The sequence below is a fragment of the Solanum lycopersicum genome, chromosome 8 (assembly GCF_036512215.1).
Source record: "Solanum lycopersicum chromosome 8, SLM_r2.1".
Lineage (NCBI taxonomy): Eukaryota > Viridiplantae > Streptophyta > Magnoliopsida > Solanales > Solanaceae > Solanum > Solanum lycopersicum.
This window is the reverse complement of record NC_090807.1, coordinates 1,938,391-1,962,686: the sequence shown is the minus strand read 5'-3', so window position 1 is coordinate 1,962,686 and position 24,296 is coordinate 1,938,391. Positions and strand designations below refer to the sequence as shown.

Here is a 24,296-nt window from a genome sequence, read left to right as displayed (position 1 = left end):
AATGAGTAATAAATAAAAAGAAAATATTATTTTAAAATTATTCTCATATAGTTTAATCATTTACTATGGGATGTGGTGATGGGATAGAGGGGTGGGTTCGTGGAACTAATGTCAAATGATGTTTGATTGATGATGATAGATTGATCGTTGTGTAGTGAACTGATAATAATAGATAGAGTTTAGCAATTGTTATTGGTGAGTGGCTTGTGGTAGCTATAAATGATGTACGATCGTGTTGGTGGTGGTTTTTGAGGTGGTGGTTGTTGGGGGTGGCTATAGATAGTCGATGATGTTAATCGTGTGATAAAAGTTTGGTGATGATAGTGATAATCGTTTGATAATAGTGCATAAAAGTTATAATAATGCGGGTTGATGGTGATAGTTATGTACTAAACATCGATAGAAATTTGAAAGTTCAAGTAATTGGTGTTGGTTATAACAACAGCTAGAAATGACAGTATAATTGTGATGGTGACAATACTTTATATGGATAATTTCAAGAAAAAATTTATAGAACTGACCAAAATCCCTAAACTTATTTCAAAGATCTTTTCAATTTAGGTTTTTAACATTTAAATTACTATACCTTTTACTGATCATATCTCTTCTAGTTTAGGACATAACAAATAGTTTGTTGCAACAAAACTCATTTTTGGGACAAAAATTGGACCAACTAGCTTGGTTGATGACATATAATAGCAAGTCTCATTATATTTCAAACAAGACCCTTGCAGAAATACAAGCTATAGCTGCACAGAGTTTAAAACTCGGTGAATAATGGGTTCGATCCTCTAAACTTTCTCCACTTAAATTGCGGGTTTTTTTTGTATGTAGAAAGGTTCAAACTCCACGACATGCCACACACCACGCAATGCACTCATACCTACTAACCAACATAATATATCAAGAGATAGAACAGTTGAACTTAGTTTTCGTACAAGTACATGACCAACAATACATATGATGATAGTGGTTGCAAATCAAACCACAAGCTCGATCAGTTTAATGTCGGTGATTTTCCAATGCAAGGTCGTGCCATGTATCTCCATCAACTTGTGGAGCCTCTTGATCTGCAAAAGGATACAATTCAATCATCCAAAGATGAGAAGTTGAGAACTAACGGAAAGTAGTCAGCACGAGAATAGCCAACAAATTGATCTGCTTCTCAACTCATCGAATGTACGATTCCTGATATCAGAACTCTAACAAAATGTGCGCGGACCAGAAAATATCTGAATTACATCTATGTTTAAGTGTTCTTGATCTCCGTTTATGCCAAAACCCATTTAAGAAATAACCCAACTATAGCATCAAGTTCCTCTCATTAAAATTACATCAAATGCTTAAAAGCAAAAGCCATAATGATACTAGTTGAAATGATGTATGCTACAAGGGTTTCAACGAGTAAGAAAAGTCCTTCGGTACACAACAATCATGGATGAACAGAGGTTTGATTAAGCTTTAGGGGAAGTCATTGCAGGCTTGCAGAGCCTACTAAAGAAGTTTCGGAGATGACTTCAAATTTCAGCTTTCTTTTCAAAAAGCAATATAAACATATGAATTGCTAAACTGAGGTAATTTTGTCTTACAATGAAGCTATCTATCTAGGATCTGCAACACTAATGAAAAAGGGGCTAAGAGCTAGAAGCCATATAACAGCTACTCACTTTACAAGAAATCTTGTCTAACTTCTACCGGAACATGTCGATAAATAACTTTAAAGTCTAAAGTTGTCATCTTTTGTTCTCACATTATACCTAAGCCAAGATTAAGCGATAAAAGATTCCCACATTCATTATCTCTCAAGCTTATGAATACAAGTAATACTTACTTGAATCTTCATTGTCATCAGTCTTAGGAAGTAGTACGGGTGGTAACGGGAGATCTGCAGAAAAAGATGAATTAAAAGCATCAACAGTAAATTCTACTTCGCCTCAATTTCAAAGTAGTTAAGCTACACAATATAAATGGAAAATGGAACAAAATGAGACAAAGAAGTATAAGAAACAAGAACAATTATTATCCATCTCAATTGAGCTAAAATGTGTGATTTAGGAAACCTCTACCTTTAGAGAGTTCCTAATTTGCCCCAAATAAAATTATTTACTATTGGAATGATTGGACTTGAATAGAGCAAAAATATGATTCACAATAGAAGGCAAAAAACCAAAAAAGAAAAAAAGGAGCTTATTCTCAGCAAGAATTGATGAAGAAAAGCCCAGACTAAGAAATATCTTTAAAAAATTAAATGCAAGTTAAGAATAATAGCTATAAATACAAATTATTATATGCACAAAGGAATTAAAAAAATTGAAAAAAAAATTAATCAAGTGAATTTATTGTTTATACGCTCTCTTCAAGATAGAGGCCATGTGTGAGGCACATACTTAACATCTCACCGGCAACTGGAGTGCTGCCCAATTGAGACAACACATCATCCAATCTTGGACCAAACTTGAAAGCCTAAGCACGCCGAGGGTAAGCATTTGATAAAACTGACGCAGTTCAATTGCAACTAATTTGGATTGAAGCATAGTTGATTGATTGGTATGTAATAATAATAATAATTGAATGAGGATAGTACCATCAGCAGGCAGGGTATCTCGCATCCATTCTTCATCCACAACATCTATGAGGACTCCCAAGCTGAGGATTTGCTCTGCCATGCTTTGTTTTTTTCTATACAAATTTCCATTTCAAAGATGAAATCTCCACTTAGATGAGAGAAATTCAAACAGGACAATCAACATCTATGCAAATAATATCAAATTAAATTAAAAAATAGTCCCTTTAGCTTTGTACTTTAATTCAAAGTCATATTTTGACTTGGAGACCTAATAGTCCTCATTGTTTGTCAAACTAGTGCACTTCCAGTCTTTCTAGTTTTTGATGGAGAGAGCACCATGATTTCATTTCCAAAGAAAATAACAACAGCTCACCCCATTAGCATTTCTTACCTACCCTGCAAGTGCTAAATGCATTTGATGTGTAGCGTGAATAGAAAAAAAAAATGAGATTTTTATGATACACGATAGGCATTAAATTTTGAATTAGATACTTTCTATTCTCACAACAGCTAACATTAGAGAGTCAAACGACAGACCGCAAGTTTTTAGAACTAACAGAATCTAAAAAAAAAACAGCGAAAAACAAGTAATTTTACTATCAGACATTAACACTAGACCGTCCCAAGAGTTGCCCATCATAATTGATGAGTACGGAGAAAAAAATATTGTAATTGAACACAACTTAAGCAATCAAATATTGGCCAGTCATCGGATAATCCCCAAGAAATGAAACGTAGAACCACAAACGCTATCAGAAAACAGAATTAGCTGGAACTTTAGGAAATGATATAAGCAAATTAAGATTATACATACAACAGGAGTGATGGAATCATGGTACTCTCTATGATAAAAAGTACTCCCTCAGATCACTTTTCACTTCTCAAGAGTCAAACATGAACTTCAACCAAAATTTTAAGATGTATTTTCGCACCATATCGATATTAGAAAAATTGCAACAAACTAATTTTCATACAGTTTCAAATATAGAAATCTTAATCCTAAAATATTAAAATAAGTTATTTCATTCTAGCTTTAAAGATCAGTCAAATTCATTCTCGATAAATGAAGAGTTATACATATTTTGGGACGGAAAGAGTGTCAGTTTAGCAAACAATTAGGATCATTTAGTGCTTCCAATGGAAAAAGAGATGAGTTTAAGCTTAAATTCAAAGATAAATGAACTATATCGGGAAAAGTTTAATCAAAACAATCTGTAATCTACAATTCCTCCTCTATAATAGGTAGAAATTCGAAAAACGATTAGGGTTAGGACAGATGCTGAACATCAAGCTGTCTATCACGCAAAAGGTAAATTCGAAAATACTCTGGAGAGAGAAAGAGTGAACTTACAAGTCTTATTTCGCCGGAGACGGAGAAGTTCGCCGGAGACGGAAATGGAAGCACAAGTATTGTGGATTATGATAATTTAATCAAAATTCAGGCAAATAACTGGGGCTTCGTTAAGGGCCCGTTTGGCCACCATTTGAAATCATATTTGATACTATTTTTTAACAGATTAATTGTTACTCTATGGAATTTTTTTAAATTGTAGTCTATAAGCTTATGTTAACTTCTTAAAACTAAAATCACCTTTATAGCTCTCTTCATTTCTCTCCTTTGCCATCTAATTTCGTTGCGTCACGTCGAAAAATTTAGTCACAATTTTTTTTATCTTTAAATTTTCTTGGATATTTTTAACGAATTTCTCATTTTATATATAATACAATTTCTTATGTATTTGTGTTTCTTTTATCGAAAATGTAACATTTTAAATGATGTTGATTCATTACTTAGGATGATCGAGCAATATGTTTTAGCTATAGGTGAGCTCCTTCCATTCTTGGAGCATATTAAGTCTGTTTGCTTGATTCAATGTATTATTATAAAATGAACCTTCTCGTGATATGCAATTTATTCATATTAGAAGTTTCATAGATAGGCGAGTCTAGAACATTCAAGCAATTTATGAAATTTCCTTTTTGACCTTGGTGTCTCTTTATTAATTAAAAGCCTTTTACTTTATAAAATAAATATGTTTTGTTTTTATTTTTATTTATTAAAGTCCTCCTTTTTATTTTCGCATTTCTCTATTTTATGCTATGTTAACGATTCACTCAGACAAGTTAAAGATATCGAACACCTATCACATCTAGGATCTAGACTCGAGGCTTGATAATAATTATAACACGTTTATAGTCAAAAGTTAGATTTTTTTTTTCTAATATCGAAAAATAACAATTTTCATAAGATATTCCCAAAGGAAGTCCTTAAAATTACAATAAAGGCATGTGAGGACCTCTAGGAACATAATTTCTTCCTTAATTGAGCCAGCTTAATATGATCAACATTCATCATTTTTCAGCTTGCTCTTCAGAATATAAAATAAAATTTCTAATGTAAATGTTAACTGTTACATGTGTATAAATAAAATACATATTTTATATTTATTAGTTTGATATAAACGCTCGATACGGATAATTTCTTTTACTCAATCAAAGCTGCATTCATCCCCATCTGAATATTGCAGAAGCCCATGTAAGGCCAGCTCCAAATCCAGCAGCAGCAATGACATGGCCTGGCTGCACCTTCCCCCCTCGAACAGCTTCATCCAACGCTAAGGGTATCGATGCAGCACTAGTATTCCCATAATTTGCCACATTTGATATCACGCGCTCTGATGGCACCTCTAACCGAGTTGCTACACCATCTATAATCCTTTGGTTTGCCTGCGCGTAAAGTAGAAGTAACACTGAGTACATGTATCTAGGCTAAAACACATACAATGTAGGTATATATCTAGGCTCATTGTTTCAAGAGAATATGGTAATGAATGTCGGACTATTGCTCATAGTTGAAAGGGAGTTCGATTTTTAAAGCAAAGTTAGGAGGTGTTAAATTATACCTGATGAAGGAGCAACCAATCGAAACTATTAGAGCCAGCTAAACCTGCTTTCTCTAAAGCTGCTTCGATTGATTGTGGTACTACGCGAACAGCAAACTTGAAAATCTCTTTGCCATTCATCTGGAGGTAGGAATAAGAGGAACACTTGGGCGGAAAACTAGTCATGGAACGATTTTGATTAGACGCGTCATCTGTTTCATTCTCTTTGAAAGTAGAAATCAAGTGTCTGAGAATGGAAATCAAACCAATAGTTAGTGCCAATCCGAAGATGAGGACACAGTAATGTAATGAATAGACGTAACGTACTTTTTACCATCACCATCACTATGCAAGTCGAAACCAAAAAAACCATCTTCCCCGATATCACAGGCCTAAATTATGTAAAAACATTCATCAATTTAGGGAATTTTTCTTTGAAATAGTTCTCAACTCTCCTTTATCGGTACCTGCACAAGTACAGCACCAGCAGCATCACCAAAGAGAATACAAGAACCTCTATCCGTCCAATCAACGAAACGAGAAACAGCATCAGCCCCAACTACAAGGACATTCTTAAAACCACCAGCTGCAATAAGAACGAAAATATAATATCAGTAGAGCATATCGATCCAGGAACAAAATGCAGTTAGACTTCTTTATAACAACATTTCACTATAACAACTAAGTTTTCTTTGGAACCGAGTATATTATATGTTCTCTATAACAGCATTTCGCTATAACAAACCAAAGAATATCCAAACAAAGGACGCTGCTATAGAGAGGTTTGACAGTAAAGAGCATCATTAGCTACAATATTCGACTATTAATACATAGTAAAAATTATACAGTTCACAAAAAACTTCATAATTAAGGAAAAGTTTACAAGATTCTACCTTTGATGTAGCAAGAAGCAGAAAACAAACCCAATAAGAACCCGCTACAAGCAGCTGTAATATCGAAAGCCAATGGATGGTTTTTGCAGCCGAGTGCTTTTTGGATCTAAGAACAGAGAAGCAATAATAACTCAAAAGATTCAACAAAATACTTTTTTCCAGAGATAAGTCAGCTGTGTTGCTCGGACTCTTCAAGAATGTTGTTGCATCTGTTCGGATCCTAATAAGAAATGCATTACTTCTGGAGGATCCAACACGTGCCTATCGACATTCTAGAAGAGTCCAAGCGCCATAGCAAGTCCAAGTACAATAACATGTCAAGCTAGTTAGTGTAACTAGTAAACCAGAGAATTTGAGACGAAAATATGTTCTTAACTAACTGGTAGAATGCTAAAAACCAGTTACTAGTTTCTCTTCATTGGGTTCACATATATGCATATGAAAATGAAATATTATATAACGACACGTTTCATGCTCGAACTCTTCAAAAATGTTGCCTCACCCTTGTCGGATCCTCCAAAGCTGCACAACAGTAGGAGGATCTGACGCAAAATTATTGACATTTTTGAAGAGTTCGAGCAACATAAGTTGTTTCTCAGCTTCACTTAGTCACGTTAACTCGTTAAGGGGGGATATCAACTATTTATCCTAGCAAATGCATGAACCAAGACAACTAAAAGTATAAATCGGTAAATTATACACTACAAAGTCATACCACCGGAGCACTGCCAAAACGGTCATCTCCAGATGAACAACACATCAAAATTAGATCAACATCTTTAGGATCAACTTCTGCCATCTCAAGAGCTTTCTGTGCAGCCTCTATAGCCAAATCCGTTAAATTCTCTTTGCCTGTAAAAGCGTATATCAGATCAACTGCTTTACGTATTATTTTCCATACACTTGCAATGTAATAACACGTCATGTTACTGTCAAAGAACAGAACGAAACAACATGTAGTAGGTTAGTATGTATCAAGATCAATGAAAAAATCACCTGAAAGAACTCTACGATTACGTATCCCTGTCCGAGTAGATATCCATTCATCATTAGTATCAATAAATTTTGCAAGATCATTATTGGTAACTCTCAGGCTTGGTACTGCAGAACCGCATCCTACTAGTTTGCAGCCCGTGTTAACTAATCTGTACATAAGATTAACGGGGAAGTAAGTAGTTCTGTGACAACAATCTAACATAACTTTGAAACAAGTAAAGTGCAATACAAGATAGAGAACGAATTCACATTCTACGTGCTTTTGTGCTCGATAATGTAGTCCAAAGCACAAATCTATAAGGTCTGTTAGGAAAAAAACCAGCAATACAGCAATAGGCTTGGACTATGACAGATATCGTATTGAAGTTGGACTTTCACACCTCTTTGATGGTGGTGCACGCATCAGTGAACATTCAGAAGTCGCTATGAGGTGTATATATATGTGACGCCCCTGATGGAGGGCGATCGAGTTGATCAATATGAAGGACTTGACACTCTTCTAGGCTAGTAAGTGTCCTATTTCAGTTCTCACTATCTTGCTTGTGGCTGCTTATGCTGATCATATAGCTGCACTCGTATTGGATACTCTAAAAACGCATTGCTTTTGGAGGATTTGATACGTACTTGTAATATTTTTGATGAGTCTGAGCAACACAGATACTTCTTTTGTTTCAAGTTGTTTGTCTTATTTTCCTTTTCAGTCCGTTTCAAAAATGAAATGTCTCTTTTTCCCTTTTTTTTTTGGCAACTCTTTCATTTCAACTTTCTAAAAGACATTTTGATAGTGTATCTTCCTTAAACTCCGTGTCGAGCCAAAACAGGACAATCAAATCGAAACGGAGGGAGTATCTACTACTATCACTAGATTTTTCTGACTTCATCTTATGATGCAAAGTTGAAACACATCTCTAATAACAGTTAATTAATCCTCATCAACATAAACTAACCACATTTAATTATATAAGTTGTACAAATGAAGCATCAAAAATCAGATATCCACATTAATTAAGAATCCTAATTTACAAAATAAACTATTGATTAACCAAAAATTAACACATTAATTACCTTGAAAACTCCTCTGCACCTTTAGCAGTATTGGAACACATAATCCTGCTGAATTTTCCATATGAGAATTAATTTAAATATGTAGACAAAGTAAATATATGTACACAAATATATTCTATCACAAAATTCTTAATTGAGTTATCGTTATCGGTGTTAAATGACTGGGTTAAACTAAACTTGAAAGACTTTTACAACACATTGAGTTAATAAATAAACAGATTATTGACCTATACAGAAAATCACTCGTTACAAAGCGAGTCAAACTCAGTCGCCAACTATTACTAAGTTTAATTGTGTTATTATAATATTTCTTTGAGCTATGACTATATATAATATATATTTCAAATTAAAAAAATCTATATTTTGACGAAATTTTTCAGGATCAATTTGGGTTATCTATCAATCCAAATTTCGAAGAAATGAAATGAGTTGATCTACAAAATAAAACGAATCAATAATTAACCCCAAACTTAAACAGATTGAGCGGATTATAATATCATGTCCCTCTACTTATAGTCAACCATTCAAAACGACAAAATTCAAAAATAAAATATTTAGAATTGTACAAAGAGAACTCATTTCCATTCAACAATATCAGTAACCACTAGTACGATTTTGAGTTTATGAATTCTAAAACCTTTAGTAACGCAATATAGCTTAACAGATCGATCCAAAAGCTACTGAATTATATCGAAATATTTTGCATCAACACATTGAAGGTACAACTTACAAAGTTGGTGCTGCTTGATGCTGCCTCATTCTGCTAATACCAAATATTTGAACTGCAGCCATTGTATTCGCCATAAAATATAATCGAAAACTCAACGTCGAAGCTACAATATTAGCTAACTCGTATTTAATCGTATTGTCAGAAATTTAATTAAGAGTGTTCGAACTTTTAAAGAATGAAAAAAGTTCTAACGAAAGAAATGAAGATATATAGAAGGAAAGAATAAGAGAAATGTTATATATATATATATATATATATATATATATATATATAACAAGGAGATGATTAAATCAAAATAAAATAAAATATCTAAGCACATGGAATGTATAATATAAAAATATATAGTTTTGCGTGCATTAGTTGGCCTCAACGTTTATTTGAAAATTAAATTATGCAGATACCAATCTTAATAAGGTCTAACGTATTTAGTGTAATTTGATTTGAGTTTAAATTTATATTATGTTTGGAACATTGTTATTTATTATATTATATTATATTGTTATTATATTTATAATATTTGTTTTGATTGTTATTTAAAATATATTGTACTGTATTGTTACTCCTATTTTATGAAATAACCAATTTGGTGTGTTTCTATTTTTACTTAATTTCTGCCAATTATATCTTTACCTAATATTTTAAAATACTATTTTACCTGTTACCTTAATTATTTGAATCTAGCCAAACCTCTTACCCTAGAATAATTAAGAAAAATTTAGTAAATTTATAAATTACAATACAGTACAATACAATCAAATTAAACAATTAAAATCTAACTAAACAACAACAAAAATATAATGTGTACTTTCTTTTTTACATTATGATTAAAAAATTATAAATAAATTGATCAATTTTTTTTTTATATTAATGAACATTTTTTATTTTATACATTCATTAAGAAACCATTAATAAATTGTTCAACTTTACGATTTGACCCTTAGTTCATACTAATTAGACTCTTGAAAGATCTTTAAAATTTATTTAAACTTCCGTAGGTCATATTAATTAGGAAAAATTAGTAAATTAGTCAAAATAAATAACATATTTAGTAAGAATATCCATACTTTATAAATATTAGCAATAATGTCAAAAATGTCATTATTTTAAAAAATTTATGTGTCCCAATTTTCTTTCTATTTTATCTCTCTTTTTCAATTAATTCTATATATCCTTTTTTTAGAAAAAAAAATCATTCTCTCTCATATTTATCTTTTCAAATTGTTAATTTTCTCTCCCATTTAATTTTTTTTCTCTCTCATAGTTATCTTTTCTGATTTTCCTCCAACATTCAAGTTGCAAATATTTTTTTGCCATATATTTTGGTTGTTTTTTAAATCCAAAATTGAATCAACAAGAATCCCTTTGATTAAGGTATCTCTAATCTTTATCTTATTTTCAGATTTCTTTTCTAATTTTATTTTTGTTTAAATCTTAAAAAAATATTGTTTGTATTTTTCAATTTCCGTTATGATTTACTCTTCAATGGCTGAATCCAAGAGGCTTACTAGAGGTATTCATCTTAATCAACCAATTTCTGGTGACTTTTCATCCTTTAATTTATTTATTATTTAACAAATAGTGTATAATCTATGATCCGCTGCTAAAACGAGGGAAGAAAGAGGGTAAGAACATTTGCAAGACTCATTGGTGTGCAAAACCTTCCTCAAATTCAGAACGCAAATGTAGAATCTTTGTCTACTCGTGAGGATCTTGAAAAAGACGACGAAGATCGGATAGTTGTCGAACAATTTTCTATTAGTTTGTTTTGTATTTATAGTTCTTTTTTAGAATTTGGTGTGCTTTCTTTAATTTGTATTCAAATCACTATGTATACTATCAATATTTATATTTATTAAAAATTTCATGGTGCATGGTTTATGAATCTTGTATTTGTCCCTAATTTGTATTCATCCAAATGTATGTCAACTAGTTATGTATTTTATTTATAAGAAGAACAACTTTTTTATTTGTATTCGAATGAATACGACTTAGAAAAGGAAACAAGATTTTGAAAAGAAAAATAAATACATAGTGAAAATATATACGAATACAAATGTATTTCTTAAATAGCTATATTTTATTTGACATACATATTGGAATGAATACAAACTAACAAAGGTATGTCAACTGAATTTGATATTTTTTTCTAATTTGTATTTATTCTAAAGGTATGTCAACTAGTTATGTGTTTTATTTAAGAATGAGTACACCAAATATTCAATTATTTCTTTTCAATTTTATATTTTATTCACTTTTTCATCATACTAATTTTTTGTATTTTATATATTATTATATAAAATTCTAAATAAAAACTAGAATAAATAGAAATACAAAAGAAATACATATTGAAATGAATACATACAAGATTTTTGAAGAAAAAAATAACTATATAAGGAAAAAATATATGAAAATACAAATATATTTCTTAAATGACTAGATAGATAAATTCGACATACCTATTGAAATGAATACAAACTAATAAAAAACTATAATAAATATAAATAGAATATATTGTGGAATGAATATAATTTTAAAAAGGTAAAATTTTGGAGAAAAAAAAACAAAATTTATATTTAATTTGAAAATGTAACTGATGAAAAAATTAAGGATGCTTGCCTTTTTTTGAAATATTCCCCCCTTAATTTTCTCCTTTTTGTTATTAAATAATTATATTCTTTAAATAAAAATAAATAATAAAAATATACATAACAAACTAAAATGACATTTTTACTAAATATTGAAATTGTTGCTAATGAGTCCTCTTAAATGCTAAAATATTGACATTTTAAAAAATTTCCCTATTAATTATATTAAATGGACACTTTTTATTTTATATCGTGATTAAGAAATAATTAATAGATTGCTCAACTATTTTATCTTTAGTTCATAATAGTTAAATTCTTAAAAGAAAGAATTTTCTAGATCTTTAAAATTTGTTTAAATTTTTGTAGGTCATATTAATTGCAAGGGTAAAATAAAAAAATAAGTTACTATTATCATAATTTTATAACTGAAAAGTAATACGAGATAAATATTTTTTTAATAATATAATCATCTACATGGGACCTAAGGGAGTATTAATGAGGGGAAAAAAGTAGAGTAGCATAATTTTAATTATTGTTTATTAGTAGTCCTTTTTTGCTGCCGTTGGTTTAAAAATACTTTATTTCAACTTAATGAGTTATTTAATTTTTGTGTCTTAAAGTATGTATCGGAATTTTTAAAATAATTATTTCAATTATTTGTCAATTTTGAAATTTAAGATAACATTAGTTATAATTATTCTTGAAGAATATAAATACCTCAATTATATGGAAATGACATATAATAAAATAAATATTCAATAAAGAAAAAGTATATCTTAAGAATAGTCGATAATTAAAGTAATATTTTATCAAGAGACACATTAAGAAAAAACAAGACAATTAATCTGAAATAGAAAACAATATTATATAATGCAAATTGAATCAAATTTTAAAACTTAACTTCTCATTGTTTTCTTTTATTTTTCTCACGTTTTACAAAAATTTTATTTGGATGAGAGATAAAAGATCTATTTTGAAATTAATAATTTGGATGTGATTAACATGAACTTGAAAACTAATCATGATTAGGAAAATAGATATTTCATACTATATAGTTTTTCAAATATTTTTTTATTTCCTCTTACAACTAGGTAGATCTCTAGCCCCAAAAAAATATCTCAAAAAAGATTCACAGATTGTCAATCCTTTTAAATATTTAAGTTGTAACCTACCTTTATATATATATATATATAATAACTAAAAAAAGTGATGTGACAACAACATAAAAGATACCTTAGTTTATTTGGATTTTTAGTTCATGTTATATTGTGGTCAATAAATTCCTAAAAAGAAAAAAATGTATTGGAGTTATTATATGACCAAATTTTTTTTTATGTTATATTATCATCATTAAAATTTCTATAAACTATTTAATTTAATACCCACCAAAAAAATGTGGGGTTTTATGCCAAATAATAGGCCATGTTTTGATAACAAAAAAGTCCTGATTTTTTTCTCTTTTTTTAAACGTATTTATATTTTGCTTTCTATCTTTTTTGATACACTTAATTTAAAATATATTTTTCCATTACCACATATTTTAGAACATAACTCTTATTATATATTTTAGGGATAATGCACAAGTACCTCCTTAATCTATACCTTATTCTAAATCTCAAATACGCACTTATACTATATTAAGGTTCTATTACCCCGAACTTATTTTATTGATAATTTTCTACCCCTTTTCGGCCTACGTGACACTATCTTGTGGGCCCAATGTTGGTTGACTTTTTTCTTCAAACTAGTGTCACGTAGGCCGAAAAGGGATAGAAAATTACTTATAGAATAAGTTCAGGGGTAATAGGATCTTAATATAGTATAAGTGTGTCTCTGAAATTTCGAGCAAGGGATACTTGTACATTTTTCCTATATTTTAACATTTCTTAATTTTAATATATATTTTCCTCTTATCATATACTTTAGAGCTTCTTAATTTTAAATATTACAACGATAATTAAATAATAATTTGAGGAAAATAGTAAATGCAATTTTCTTCTATTCTAAAGTCTTTTCATGAAGAAAAAAATATTCAATCAATATTTCTAACAATCTTTATGTTTTTTAAAGTAATATGTACAGGTATAAATGGATATAGATGAGACAAGAATTAATTTCATGTATGATCATTGAAGTTTACTTACAATAGTACTATAATTATAAATTGAAGTACTTAGAATTGAATAAACCATATTCTTGTTGGCAATAGTCTTTTTACAAGTAGTTAGAGAAAGGTATACACCAAAAATTTTAATGAAAATAGACAATGGTAAGTCTTATGAAGGGGTAGCAAAAGTTCTCTAAGGTTGTGTGTTCAAGTCTTATTAGCCTCATAATTATTACTTTGTCCTTCAGGATAGCTCAGTTGGTTTGAACGGTGATTATCCACACGGATGACCCGAGATCGATCACTAATTAATGTCTTTTGAGTCGAGCATATCACATAGGGCTTGCCTAGTGCGGTTTACTTTCCTTCAGTGGTCTGCATAGTGAGGTTATGTATGGTTTGCAAACTACCGAGTGTTGAGGGTAGAGGTTGTGGCAAAGGTTGTAGTGCCTATGGGTTATTCTTGGGTTCCAAAAAAAAGGTCTTGCAAAAAAAAATAGGCAAAATGCATAAATGCCTTTTACTTGGCTTCAGCTGACATCTTTATCTTTTAACTTGGCTTCGATTGGCATCTATATCCTCCAACTTTGAATGTACAAAAGTAGACAATTAAACTTGTATAAAAATGAACAAGTAGACACTATCACGTAGGCTGTGACAGTCACAAGTACATTGGAGCTCTTTTCATGCCTTCTTATGTAACTAAGAGAAAACATAACCTTCATCATCTCGCAAAGTTCGAGTTAAGGAGTTCATGCTTTTATGCTAATATTATTAGAGCAACAAAACTGTTGATACAAATTTATCTTACTTGTAAATTATGTCAAGAGTGCTGCTCCTCAAGGGAACAAACAGAAAGTGTGTACATTACATCACACAAGCATGGAAGTGTAAACAAACTATAATGTAAAAAAATGGCATAATGCAATATAGTCCTGCAGAAGTATCTGTCATTTTGCTCTGTTCATTCCTAATATTGTAAACTTTAGGTTCCACGATCAGCGGTCTATTGATCGTAGGCCTTTACCAGCTTGACATAGCTCTGGACTTCGAATAATGTGATCAGAACTCTTGTTCGAAATGGCATTTCCAGAATTCTTTGTCTTTGCTTCACAGCCAAGATAATTTGACAATACTCTCTTCACTCCGAAGCCACGTCCAGTTAGTTTGTTACTATTTGCATTGAGGAATGGAGTTCTGTCCCCCCTTACCGGGCTTATCAGAGGCACAGGTGAAAAGTTTGGTGTTCTATATGGGGTGCCTGAATATGGGATTGACACTTTTTTGTGGTTAATGACATTGCCTATAGGAACAGACGAGTTCCTGGTTAAGGCGTCCACGTGTAGTAGATCATCAATTCGTGCAACAATATTGAAAGCCAGACTCTCAAGGACTCTTGAGTAGCTCTCTAAGATACACTTTCCTACATCCTGAAATATGATTGAAGAACGATATCTAGTCACTAAATTGTAATAGCAAGAAAGAGAGCACGAAACATTTCTACACTAGTAACGAACCTTATTGTACTGAATCTTGCTGGTATCTAAAGTGGTTTGTGTAAGGCCGGGGAATCGCTGTTTTAGGCAAAGTAGGAGGTTTTCAGCTCTCTCAGCAAGTGACTCCCTCTTGTCTCCATCAACCACTAGATCCTTGACCATCTCCCAAGATGATTTTGCTGTGGAACGATTCGGATTAGTTGGAGGTCTAGGATGATGTTTTCTTCGCCACACGTAAATTGAAGCCTCCACACGATTTGCTATCTCTAAGGCAACACATTCAGTTGACAGATCAAGACAATCAAGCAAGCACTCAGAGGAGAAATGTTCTGATGTTATGTAGCGGTAGATGACATCCCCTAAACACGCTCTTCCATTCTAAAAGAAAAAAACATAAATCAATATCTATCTTTCCTTGACGTGTTAGCTGAACAACATAACCAACAAGTTCAACAGAAAGCGCGGAATTAGCAAGTCTAGTAAATTTATTCTCATACAAGTTCAGAAGATGCTGTTTCAAAGATGTACCTTTGGAAGAGCATCTAAATATGATTCAGGAACTTCCATCTCAGCTAACGTAATGCTATTTATCGACATAGCAGCTTTCAGAATTTGACTAGCACATTCGCGTTTGTGATTTAACTGCTTCCTTGTATCTTCAAGCAAACCACCATGAGGCACCCTTGGGACAGGCAACCACCACTTGTCTTTTTGCCTCTGGATAGCTTTCCGAAAAGAAGCTGAACCATCATCCTCAGCCGCGATTATCCCTTGATCCACATACCAAAACTCGGTATTTGTAAAGCTATCTAGTATTTCCTGCAACATACCAAATGGATCATTCTACTATTCGTACTACTATGAAAAAAATAGGACAAAGAGATTCTTACAATAAGCATATTGTCAAGTTTTCGTAGAGCTGGAAGATTAATAAAAAGATCTGCTCTTGGTCTACTAGTCATAACCTGGAGATACACAAAGGAAATTAAATCGATAACACTTCCATTCAACGATCCCCAGCTTGACAACGGCAGCTAGATAAGTAACACAATCACAATACAACCAGAACGTGGCTCAAGCAAGTTACGAAGAACAATAAGTACCTCAAGCTTACTCCCATCATGAAATGTTTGCCAAGAAGGTTTTAATTCAACAATGTGGTCACTAACAGCAACAAGCCATTCCATCTCTCTTCGCCACATCGATTTCTTTTCCAGAGGTAATGGTTCTAGTCTCCATAGTTGTCCAAATATAGTAGCTACACATTGAATTTTTGTCAAAAAATTAAAAAGACCGATAAAAACAACAAAAAATAGTCTCGAATATGAAAATTTACCACATAGATTGGTTATCGCATTTGAAATAGCCAATGATGTACAAACCCCTTTCCCACTACCAGACATGTCTTCTCCGAGCAACAATTTTGAAAATCTCTCTTTCATCATCTCCAATTCTGTTCAATGTAATGCGAATAAACTCAGTTATAACCTTCTAATTCAAAAGCCAAATTGCTTAACCGCCATAAAATATTCAAATTTTGAATTTGAAATAAAACAGAATGTTACCAAATAAATATTAACTAATGATTCACTAAAATTGAAAGTAAAAAAAAGTAAATTCTCCTTTTTATCTTTTTCTTAGATCATCGAAATTCAAACTAGGGAAAAAAAGAAAACGAACCTTTTGAATTCACATCATCCTTTTCAGCTCTACGAATAGGCCATCCTAACGGAGAAGACGGTGAAGAAGTAGATGAATCCTTCTCTTTGCTCTCATCAGAACTAGATCTACTCCATATCGACGATTCACTCGATGGCCCGTTCTCATTCTCAGCTTTATTCTCCATTTCAGTTCGAAAATTCATTGAGGAAAAACCAATCTCATAGTTCAAATATGGGTAAACTAGCTGGTCCCCTTCTGATTTTACTCTATGTATAATTATATGTGTAGTTTGTCTGCAATTCCTTTTCTTTTTTTCAAAATTTTAAGGTAACTGTCAAATGCCAATTGCCAACGTCTCTCTACTGGACCCATTTTCAAATTATTATTATTAAAATAATACACTCCGCAACTTTGCGATTTAGATTTCATATATATCATTTTGGTCAAACGGAAGTAAAAACATTAACTTTATGAGGGAAACTTTCAAAAAATTAACCACTTTAATAAACTTAATCATGCTTCATAGCGATAGTTTGTATATTTACGAGTTGTAGTTACAATTTAAGTTATCTTATTTATGTAATTCACGGATATGTATGATTCGCAAGTTTGTATAATTCGTGGTACATTTGTATAGACTCGAAATAATGAATTCATACTATTACAAACATCATAAGTGTAAACCGTTAATACAAATTCTAAATTATACAAAAGTTGTACAAATTTCGAATTATATAAATGTTTGAAGTATACAAAAAAAAGTTGAGTCGCGTAATTATAGCTAAAAGTAGATTGTGGATTGTAACTAAGGTAAACTATAGCTATATTAATTAATTAATTAGTTAGTATATGTTTACTTATATGCCGAATTTTCCCATTTTAAATTTATTTTTTAAAAAACTTTTTTTCTTATGTGTAATTTTTAAACATTAGTAAGGACTAAATTACTTATTTCTAGTGCATATTCGAAAGATAAATGATGACATCGCCAATTTTATAGTTTAGCTTATTAGGTTAAAAAAGACAAATGATAAAATAACTCAAATTAGTTTAATTTAGTTTTCATCTCTCTATAGTGGAATTGAAAAAATAAAAAAGAAATACTACGAAACTAAAGAAAGAAAATTCAATTAAACATATATTATTAAAAGGATTTAAATTTTTCTTCATTCAATTTTAATTTATTTTATTTTACACTAAAAAGAATTTTCTTTATGTTAATTCAAAATTTAATAACAATTCATCATTTTTTAAAGAGTTTCAACGAGGTAGCAATGTTAAGCTTTACATTAAGCCCAAAAATAATGTTAACTTTTTTATTGGGTTGAGCCCAAAAGCTGAGCCCATATCAGCTTTTGTTATGTGACTTTTAAAAGCCCAAAAATGAGGAGATTCAAACTCAAGGTACTTTACCAAACTGTGAACTCATTCGAAGTCCTTTGATTTTATTTAAAAGTTAATTAAATCTATTTTTAAGTGTTTTTAGTGTTTGGAAGTATTTGATTACGCTGAAAATAAATTTATGTACTTTTAAAAAGAAAAAGTTAAAAACGAAAATTAGATTCCCTTATTTTTATTTTTTACTAAAACTCATTTAAGTTTGATTATTTTTTTTAAGGCTTAAAAGCTATTTTTAAAAATATCAATTCAAGCGGGCTCTTAATCACTTTGGTTAAGATAAACATACACATTTGAGAACTTAACTTTTGTCAAAACATTTAGCTAGCGTTTGATCATAGATTTCCAAATAATCTTGGCAAATATTATTTGAGTGAAAATTTGGGTGAAATTTCACCATGTGTTTGGCCATAAAATTTGGGAAATATATTTCACCTTTTTAGAAAAATATGATTTATACACACAAGTTTTAAAAACTATCAAAACTAACTAAAAGTTTGTATTACAAGTCAATTGAATGTTAGTTACAACAATAACAAATAATGTCCATGACACTGAAGCAATGTGGTAATTTGGAATGAGTGCAACAAGAATTGTTCCATACATCGTGAAGTAGATAAAGTTCATGACTTTGTTACCTAAAGCCAATTTTTAATAATTTTCATCAACAATCATATCATTATTTAATATTCACTAAATATTTCATCACTATTTTGGTGTTCACGTAAAAAATGATGTAATACAACGCAACCAAATACTAGAGAGAGTGTTTTTGTAAAAGATAAAAGATTGGGGTAAAATTTTAATTTTTAAAATATCCCAAATAATGATATTTGACCCAAATACTAGAAAAAACTAGTATTTGAAAATTTGGGATATTTGCCAAAAATATTTGCCTAATAATGACAAATTGTATGGACAAACATTATTTGCCAAATTTTTTCCAAATATTTAGATTCTTCATCTCTTTTCTCTGCATTGTTTCAAAATAAAGCAGTGTCGTGTGATTTGCTCCACCCATTATGTTCAAAAGTTGCAACAGTTTGAAGTACCCTGTTTTAGTAAATAAAATAATCCTATACTACCTCGATACGATACTGTAATGGGATTAAATTTTTTAAAGATACAAAGTGAATTACGTAATTAAATATTGGTTTTAATCTTGACTAGTTATCAACAATGACCATAGTAGTCTCTTCTCTTTACATTCTTTGTAGTCATATTTTGAACCTTTTTTGATCTCGAGCAATCTAGGAAAATTAAAGCCCTCTTCATCACTAGGCCAAGGGCAACACTTGTGTCAGTGAGTCAAAAGATAATATATACATATAAAATTTTAAAAATTGATCAAATATATATATACGGTATTATATTTCAACAAGTGGGTTCATGTGAACGCACTTGACCCTTTGTGGGTCTGCCCCTGATTGTTACAGAATTCAGAGTAGCCTTGTTAATGTGGTTCACCATTGTTAGTATACGTATCTTTTGAGCCGAGGGGCTTATCGAAAATAAACTTTCTATATGCACCTAGAAAAGTAGGAGTAAAGTCTGTGTACATTCTATCCTCTCCAGTCTACAGACGTCACTCGTGAGATTACACTGGGTATGTTGTTGTATATATATTCATTCATGTCTCTCCACTCTGTTTGTCGATGATGCAGACAGATGCATTGAGAGCTGTTGAAGGTGTTAATGTTGCATACATACCAGATACAAATGCAATTACAACTACAAACATTACCATACCTTGCAGAATCCGTAACAACAAATCCACAAAAGGCTGTATTCCGTATTAGAATCGATGTTCCTTTACTACAAGGAAGGGAATATGGTACTTTACCTTTGATCAAAAGAAAGGGATAATTGAATCCAATAACGCTGGTAAAGACTTTAACACTCTTTGTTAATATGCATATTTATTGCTGCTAAAAAACTGTTGGATGCTAAAATATCATATAATATGGACCGGGGAGTAAAAAACTTCCTTGAGATAAATGAGAAATCTCTGAAGGCTAGTGACTCACAATTTAAAACTCGATGGATGATGAACTCACCCTCTTTGTCTTTCTCTATTTAAATATCAAGCTTTTGTCTCAACAGAGTTTGAACCCTTGACATGTACCTAATCTACACATGGTGTATGCAAGGCCCTTCTGTTATTGGCTTGATATAAGAATTTGAGGTTAAGGATCACTGGTCTTTTTTCGTCTGTGTTAGCTTTGTCCTGACTCGACGTGCCTTCAATTGCATCCATCCCTTTGAGGGGATTGATGTCTTACTGTTTACATTCTTACTTTTATAAGGTCTGCATACATTCTATTTTTTGTGGACTGATTACATTAAGTATATTACAGTTATTCAATTTACTCACGACAACTAAAAAAAAATAACATTTTTCGTGCAAGGTGGGATTGTAAAATTAATAGCATTCAAAACATTAATTTTTCCTCGATCAAATTTATGTCTCACTTCATAGCCTTCTAAAATCCTATGATAAAATTTGTTCCAATAATACATCTTGAAAGCTCTTATTATCCTAGTATCACAAGGTTAAATCTCAACAAAATAATGATATTTCACGTTCCAACTAAATTAATTTTGTGAGGTTTTACTATAATATGGACGGATGGAAAGTAAAAAACTTCTTCATTCTAATAGAGAAATCTCTAAAGGCCAGTGACCATGGTCCGAAACTCTGAATGATGAACTCATTTTTCTATCTTTCTCTACTTAAATATCAGACTTATTATCCATAGCAAAGTTCGAATTCAAGACATGCACCTAATTTACACATTATGATGTGCTTCGCTCTTATCATTAAACCAAAACCTAATTACAACATCATCGAGGCCTTTCTTTTATCCTTCCATCAAACATACACTAACTGGCCAACACAACCATGAATAGACAACTCAGTAATTTCCTTTTCGAGCGCTCAATAACTTAGACTCAGACCTTATATATAAGTCGAAATTATATGACTCTATATGGACCATATATTATGTGGATCTATATATCCTAAATTGGCTAATCAGACTTTGTTATAACTTGAGATCAACAATATGAGCAAATGCATATAGGATCTATCTAGAAGGACAGATCTATAAATACACTAGTTTCTTTTGTTTTATGAAATTAAAAGAATCATAATAAGAATGGAGTAAATTTTAAGAAATGGTAATATAATTGCTTTAATATTCACTTTGATATTCTTTTTATGCAAACAGTAAATCCCTTCCTTTTTTTGTTAAGACAAAGACCAAATTCCATGCTTCAAGCCAATAAAGACGGAGAAGATTGACTCAAGAATCAATTTCATTTAGAGCTCTTATATATATATATATATCATAAGTCACGTTGTCAGTGGCAGAGACAAAAATTTTTATTAAAAGGTTTGAAATATATAAAGAAATAAACACTGAAATTAAAAGAGATTCAATATTTACTATATATACATAAAAAATAATTTTAATCATATATAAACAGTGTAAATTTTCTACGTTGTGCCCTTGAGTGCTGCGATGGAAGGCGTGATAAGCCAAGACAAAGCATGAAAATAGAGTGGAATATATTATGAAGGCCACTCGATTCTATATAGGAATAATAAAATAATAAGTGATATTCTTACATAATTTTTTGTGTGTATCGTGCTCACTAAGCAAGCAAAAAAATATTGTCCTAAAAAATGTTTATATGTAATTTAGAAAAAAATACTGCGTAATTTTTTATTTTATGAGAGTTGGATGAATTCATCTGTCCTATCTAGCTCTGCCTCGAAGCTATCAGAAATGAAAGCTATTTTTTTCAACATATAAAACACAACTAGTTGTGGCCACTCTACTAATTACGTTAATCACCTTTGCAGCTGGTTTCACATTGCCAGGAGATTTTAACATCGATCCTAATTAATAAAGGAGATATATGTCGATTCTACTAAATAGAATCACCATATCTTTATTAGGGCTATTGATAGCAATATCTTTTGGCGATGTGAAACCAGTTGCGAAGATGATTGTCACTAATTAATAGACGGGCTACAACTAGATGTATTTCAGTTGCCTTAGCTTCTTCTTTTCTTCAAAGAAAGATAGAGTGAAATTGCTTGTTGCTTGCAAAGTATAAGGGAAGTATGTCTAAGAAGGTGAAAAATTAGACTCAATATATAGATATTGTTGGACACTAAAAAGTATGTGAAAAATGTAGATGAAAAGCTGTGTTTGGTAGGAACTCTAGGAAAATAATTTGATTTCTTGTTTATTATTTTTTACTTATATTTGGCACATAATAAAAAATACTACCTCCGTCTTATTTTATATGTCAGCTTTCAAATTTTAAGAGTTAAACAAATCGATCTTTGATCGTGAATTTTTCATAAATATTTTGAACTATTAATTATTGTGACTCATAGTACTTTTTACTTAGATTACAAATATATAGATCTCATTTCAAACAAATTGAAGATTGTATGTGCAAATTTTCGATCAAATTTAAATTGTTTGACTCTAAAAATATAAAAGGTATCATATAAATTAAGACAAAAAATTCTCTAGTGTTTCAAAATTATTTTTAGTATATTAGTAAAATAAAAGAAAATAGAAGAATATGTTATAGTAGACTAGTTGATAAATGAACACAATACAACAAATAAAATATTGATAATATTTTTAAATATATTATAAAAATATATGTTTTTTTTGTAAATTGACTAAAAAAATATATGGTATTATACCTTACCGGTGGGCAAAACCATGTCGAAAGTGTAAAAAAGTGGATGCTTTAGCTAGTGGAGAATGTGCAAAAAGTAGATTATACTAAACAAGGTTTAGGATTACAATACTCTTTAATTTTTTTTTATTGTTTCTCAATTGCTTTCTTTTTCTTTCACTTTTTCTTTTTTTTACTTTGGTGGTTTAATTCAAAATCAAGTTATTCCAAATTATAATTTAGGATTTGTTCCAAATTATAAAGATTCCTATTTGGATCTATCAAGTGGGTGATTCCACAAGCTTCGTTTGCTCTTTTAAGAATTCGTTTGAATTGGCTTAAAAATTAATTAAAAATTTATTTTTAAATTAATTTTTGACTTCTAAAACTGTTTAACAAATATTAAAAATAAATTAAAATAATAAATCATAAAATACTTAAAATAAGTTGGAAATCAACCGTAGATGTTCCTTATTATTAATTTTTGACTAAAGATTCATTTCAGTTTGACTTTTTTAAACAAATCCAAACAAATTCCTGGCCCTTTTTTCTTCTAATTTTGACAATCATGTCCAATTTTTTTAAAGCAATTGAAGTCACTCCTTAAGCCTTTCCAAAACACTTGAAACCTAAAATTATATCATTCAAATCATTACTAGTTCATTAATCTCACAAATGGGCCATGGATTTATTATGGGTGAGCATTCGGTAATTTGGTTTAATTTTAGTTTTTTTTTTGTTTTTACGATTTTCGGTTCTTGTACAACGTGTATCGAACATCAACCGAAATAATTCGGTTCGGTTCCGTTTTTATTATTTTGGTTTGGTTTTTATTATTTTAGTTCGATTTGTTATTTTGGTTTTTTTTTAATGGATCTGCTTAGTGGGCTTTTAAAATTTAAAAATTTACAATTTTTTTTGTTTGAGTTTTCAGCGTAATGGGCTAAAAATAGTTACATTAAAAAAAGTGTCTTTTACTTTTTACTTTTTAATTTTAAATTATAATATTTATTATTTAACATTAATAATTAATATAATATAAATATATATTATAATATAATATATTTCGATAAATCGAAATATCAAATAACACAAAATTACATACCAAAAATTAAACCAAAATATCAAAAAATATAAAAACATATATCGAATACCAAACCGAAAATCGAAATATAAAAAAAATTGATTCAGTTCGATATTTCAATTTTT

General features: G+C 30.4%; 2 protein-coding genes and 1 long non-coding RNA gene across 5 annotated transcripts; all 3 read right to left on the bottom strand.

The window, feature by feature from the left end:
- Positions 1 to 649: 649 nt before the first annotated feature.
- LOC101244507 (uncharacterized) lies at positions 650 to 4,048 on the bottom strand. 2 transcript variants are annotated; one of them, NR_144549.1, is made up of 5 exons: positions 3,918 to 4,048; positions 2,585 to 2,679; positions 2,388 to 2,463; positions 1,832 to 1,885; positions 650 to 1,070 (listed from the first exon to the last, which is right to left on the bottom strand). It is a non-coding gene; the product is annotated as an uncharacterized lncRNA (long non-coding RNA). The 2 variants fall into 2 exon arrangements; NR_144548.1 differs by lacking the exon at positions 2,388 to 2,463.
- A 728-nt stretch (positions 4,049 to 4,776) lies between these two features.
- LOC101244208 (3-oxoacyl-[acyl-carrier-protein] synthase 3 A, chloroplastic-like) lies at positions 4,777 to 9,370 on the bottom strand. 2 transcript variants are annotated; one of them, NM_001321644.1, is made up of 9 exons: positions 9,133 to 9,348; positions 8,403 to 8,450; positions 7,338 to 7,486; positions 7,057 to 7,193; positions 6,342 to 6,447; positions 5,916 to 6,034; positions 5,776 to 5,840; positions 5,470 to 5,695; positions 4,777 to 5,293 (listed from the first exon to the last, which is right to left on the bottom strand). In NM_001321644.1, the coding sequence occupies exons 1-9, from the start codon at positions 9,204 to 9,206 to the stop codon at positions 5,072 to 5,074; spliced, it is 1,146 nt and encodes a 381-aa protein (NP_001308573.1). In that variant the 5' UTR covers positions 9,207 to 9,348; the 3' UTR covers positions 4,777 to 5,071. The 2 variants fall into 2 exon arrangements, with proteins under 2 accessions (NP_001308573.1, XP_010324549.1); XM_010326247.4 differs by having other exon boundaries at positions 4,878 to 5,293; positions 8,403 to 8,447; positions 9,133 to 9,370.
- A 5,191-nt stretch (positions 9,371 to 14,561) lies between these two features.
- LOC101243910 (rop guanine nucleotide exchange factor 5-like) lies at positions 14,562 to 17,311 on the bottom strand. The gene is made up of 7 exons (XM_004244452.5): positions 17,001 to 17,311; positions 16,657 to 16,773; positions 16,424 to 16,578; positions 16,211 to 16,285; positions 15,849 to 16,139; positions 15,342 to 15,698; positions 14,562 to 15,254 (listed from the first exon to the last, which is right to left on the bottom strand). Exons 1-7 carry the CDS (start codon positions 17,182 to 17,184, stop codon positions 14,823 to 14,825), a joined length of 1,611 nt encoding a protein of 536 aa, XP_004244500.2. The 5' UTR covers positions 17,185 to 17,311; the 3' UTR covers positions 14,562 to 14,822.
- Between the last annotated feature and the right edge of the window lie 6,985 nt (positions 17,312 to 24,296).

What these genes read in the sequence shown, in the direction of transcription:
- LOC101244208 (NM_001321644.1), bottom strand. Translation starts at nt 9,206, where the DNA reads ATGGCGAATACAATGGCTGCAGTTCAAATATTTGGTATTAGCAGAATG. An exon ending in GTTTTGGCAGTGCTCCGGTG is followed by an intron (nt 6,448 to 7,056) that starts GTATGACTTTGT and finishes CTCTGTTCTTAG; the next exon opens with ATCCAAAAAGCACTCGGCTG. An exon ending in CTGGTGCTGTACTTGTGCAG is followed by an intron (nt 5,841 to 5,915) that starts GTACCGATAAAG and finishes TACATAATTTAG; the next exon opens with GCCTGTGATATCGGGGAAGA.
- LOC101243910 (XM_004244452.5), bottom strand. Translation starts at nt 17,184, where the DNA reads ATGAATTTTCGAACTGAAATGGAGAATAAAGCTGAGAATGAGAACGGG. An exon ending in AACTTGACAATATGCTTATT is followed by an intron (nt 16,140 to 16,210) that starts GTAAGAATCTCT and finishes GGTATGTTGCAG; the next exon opens with GAAATACTAGATAGCTTTAC. An exon ending in GCAAGATTCAGTACAATAAG is followed by an intron (nt 15,255 to 15,341) that starts GTTCGTTACTAG and finishes ATCATATTTCAG; the next exon opens with GATGTAGGAAAGTGTATCTT.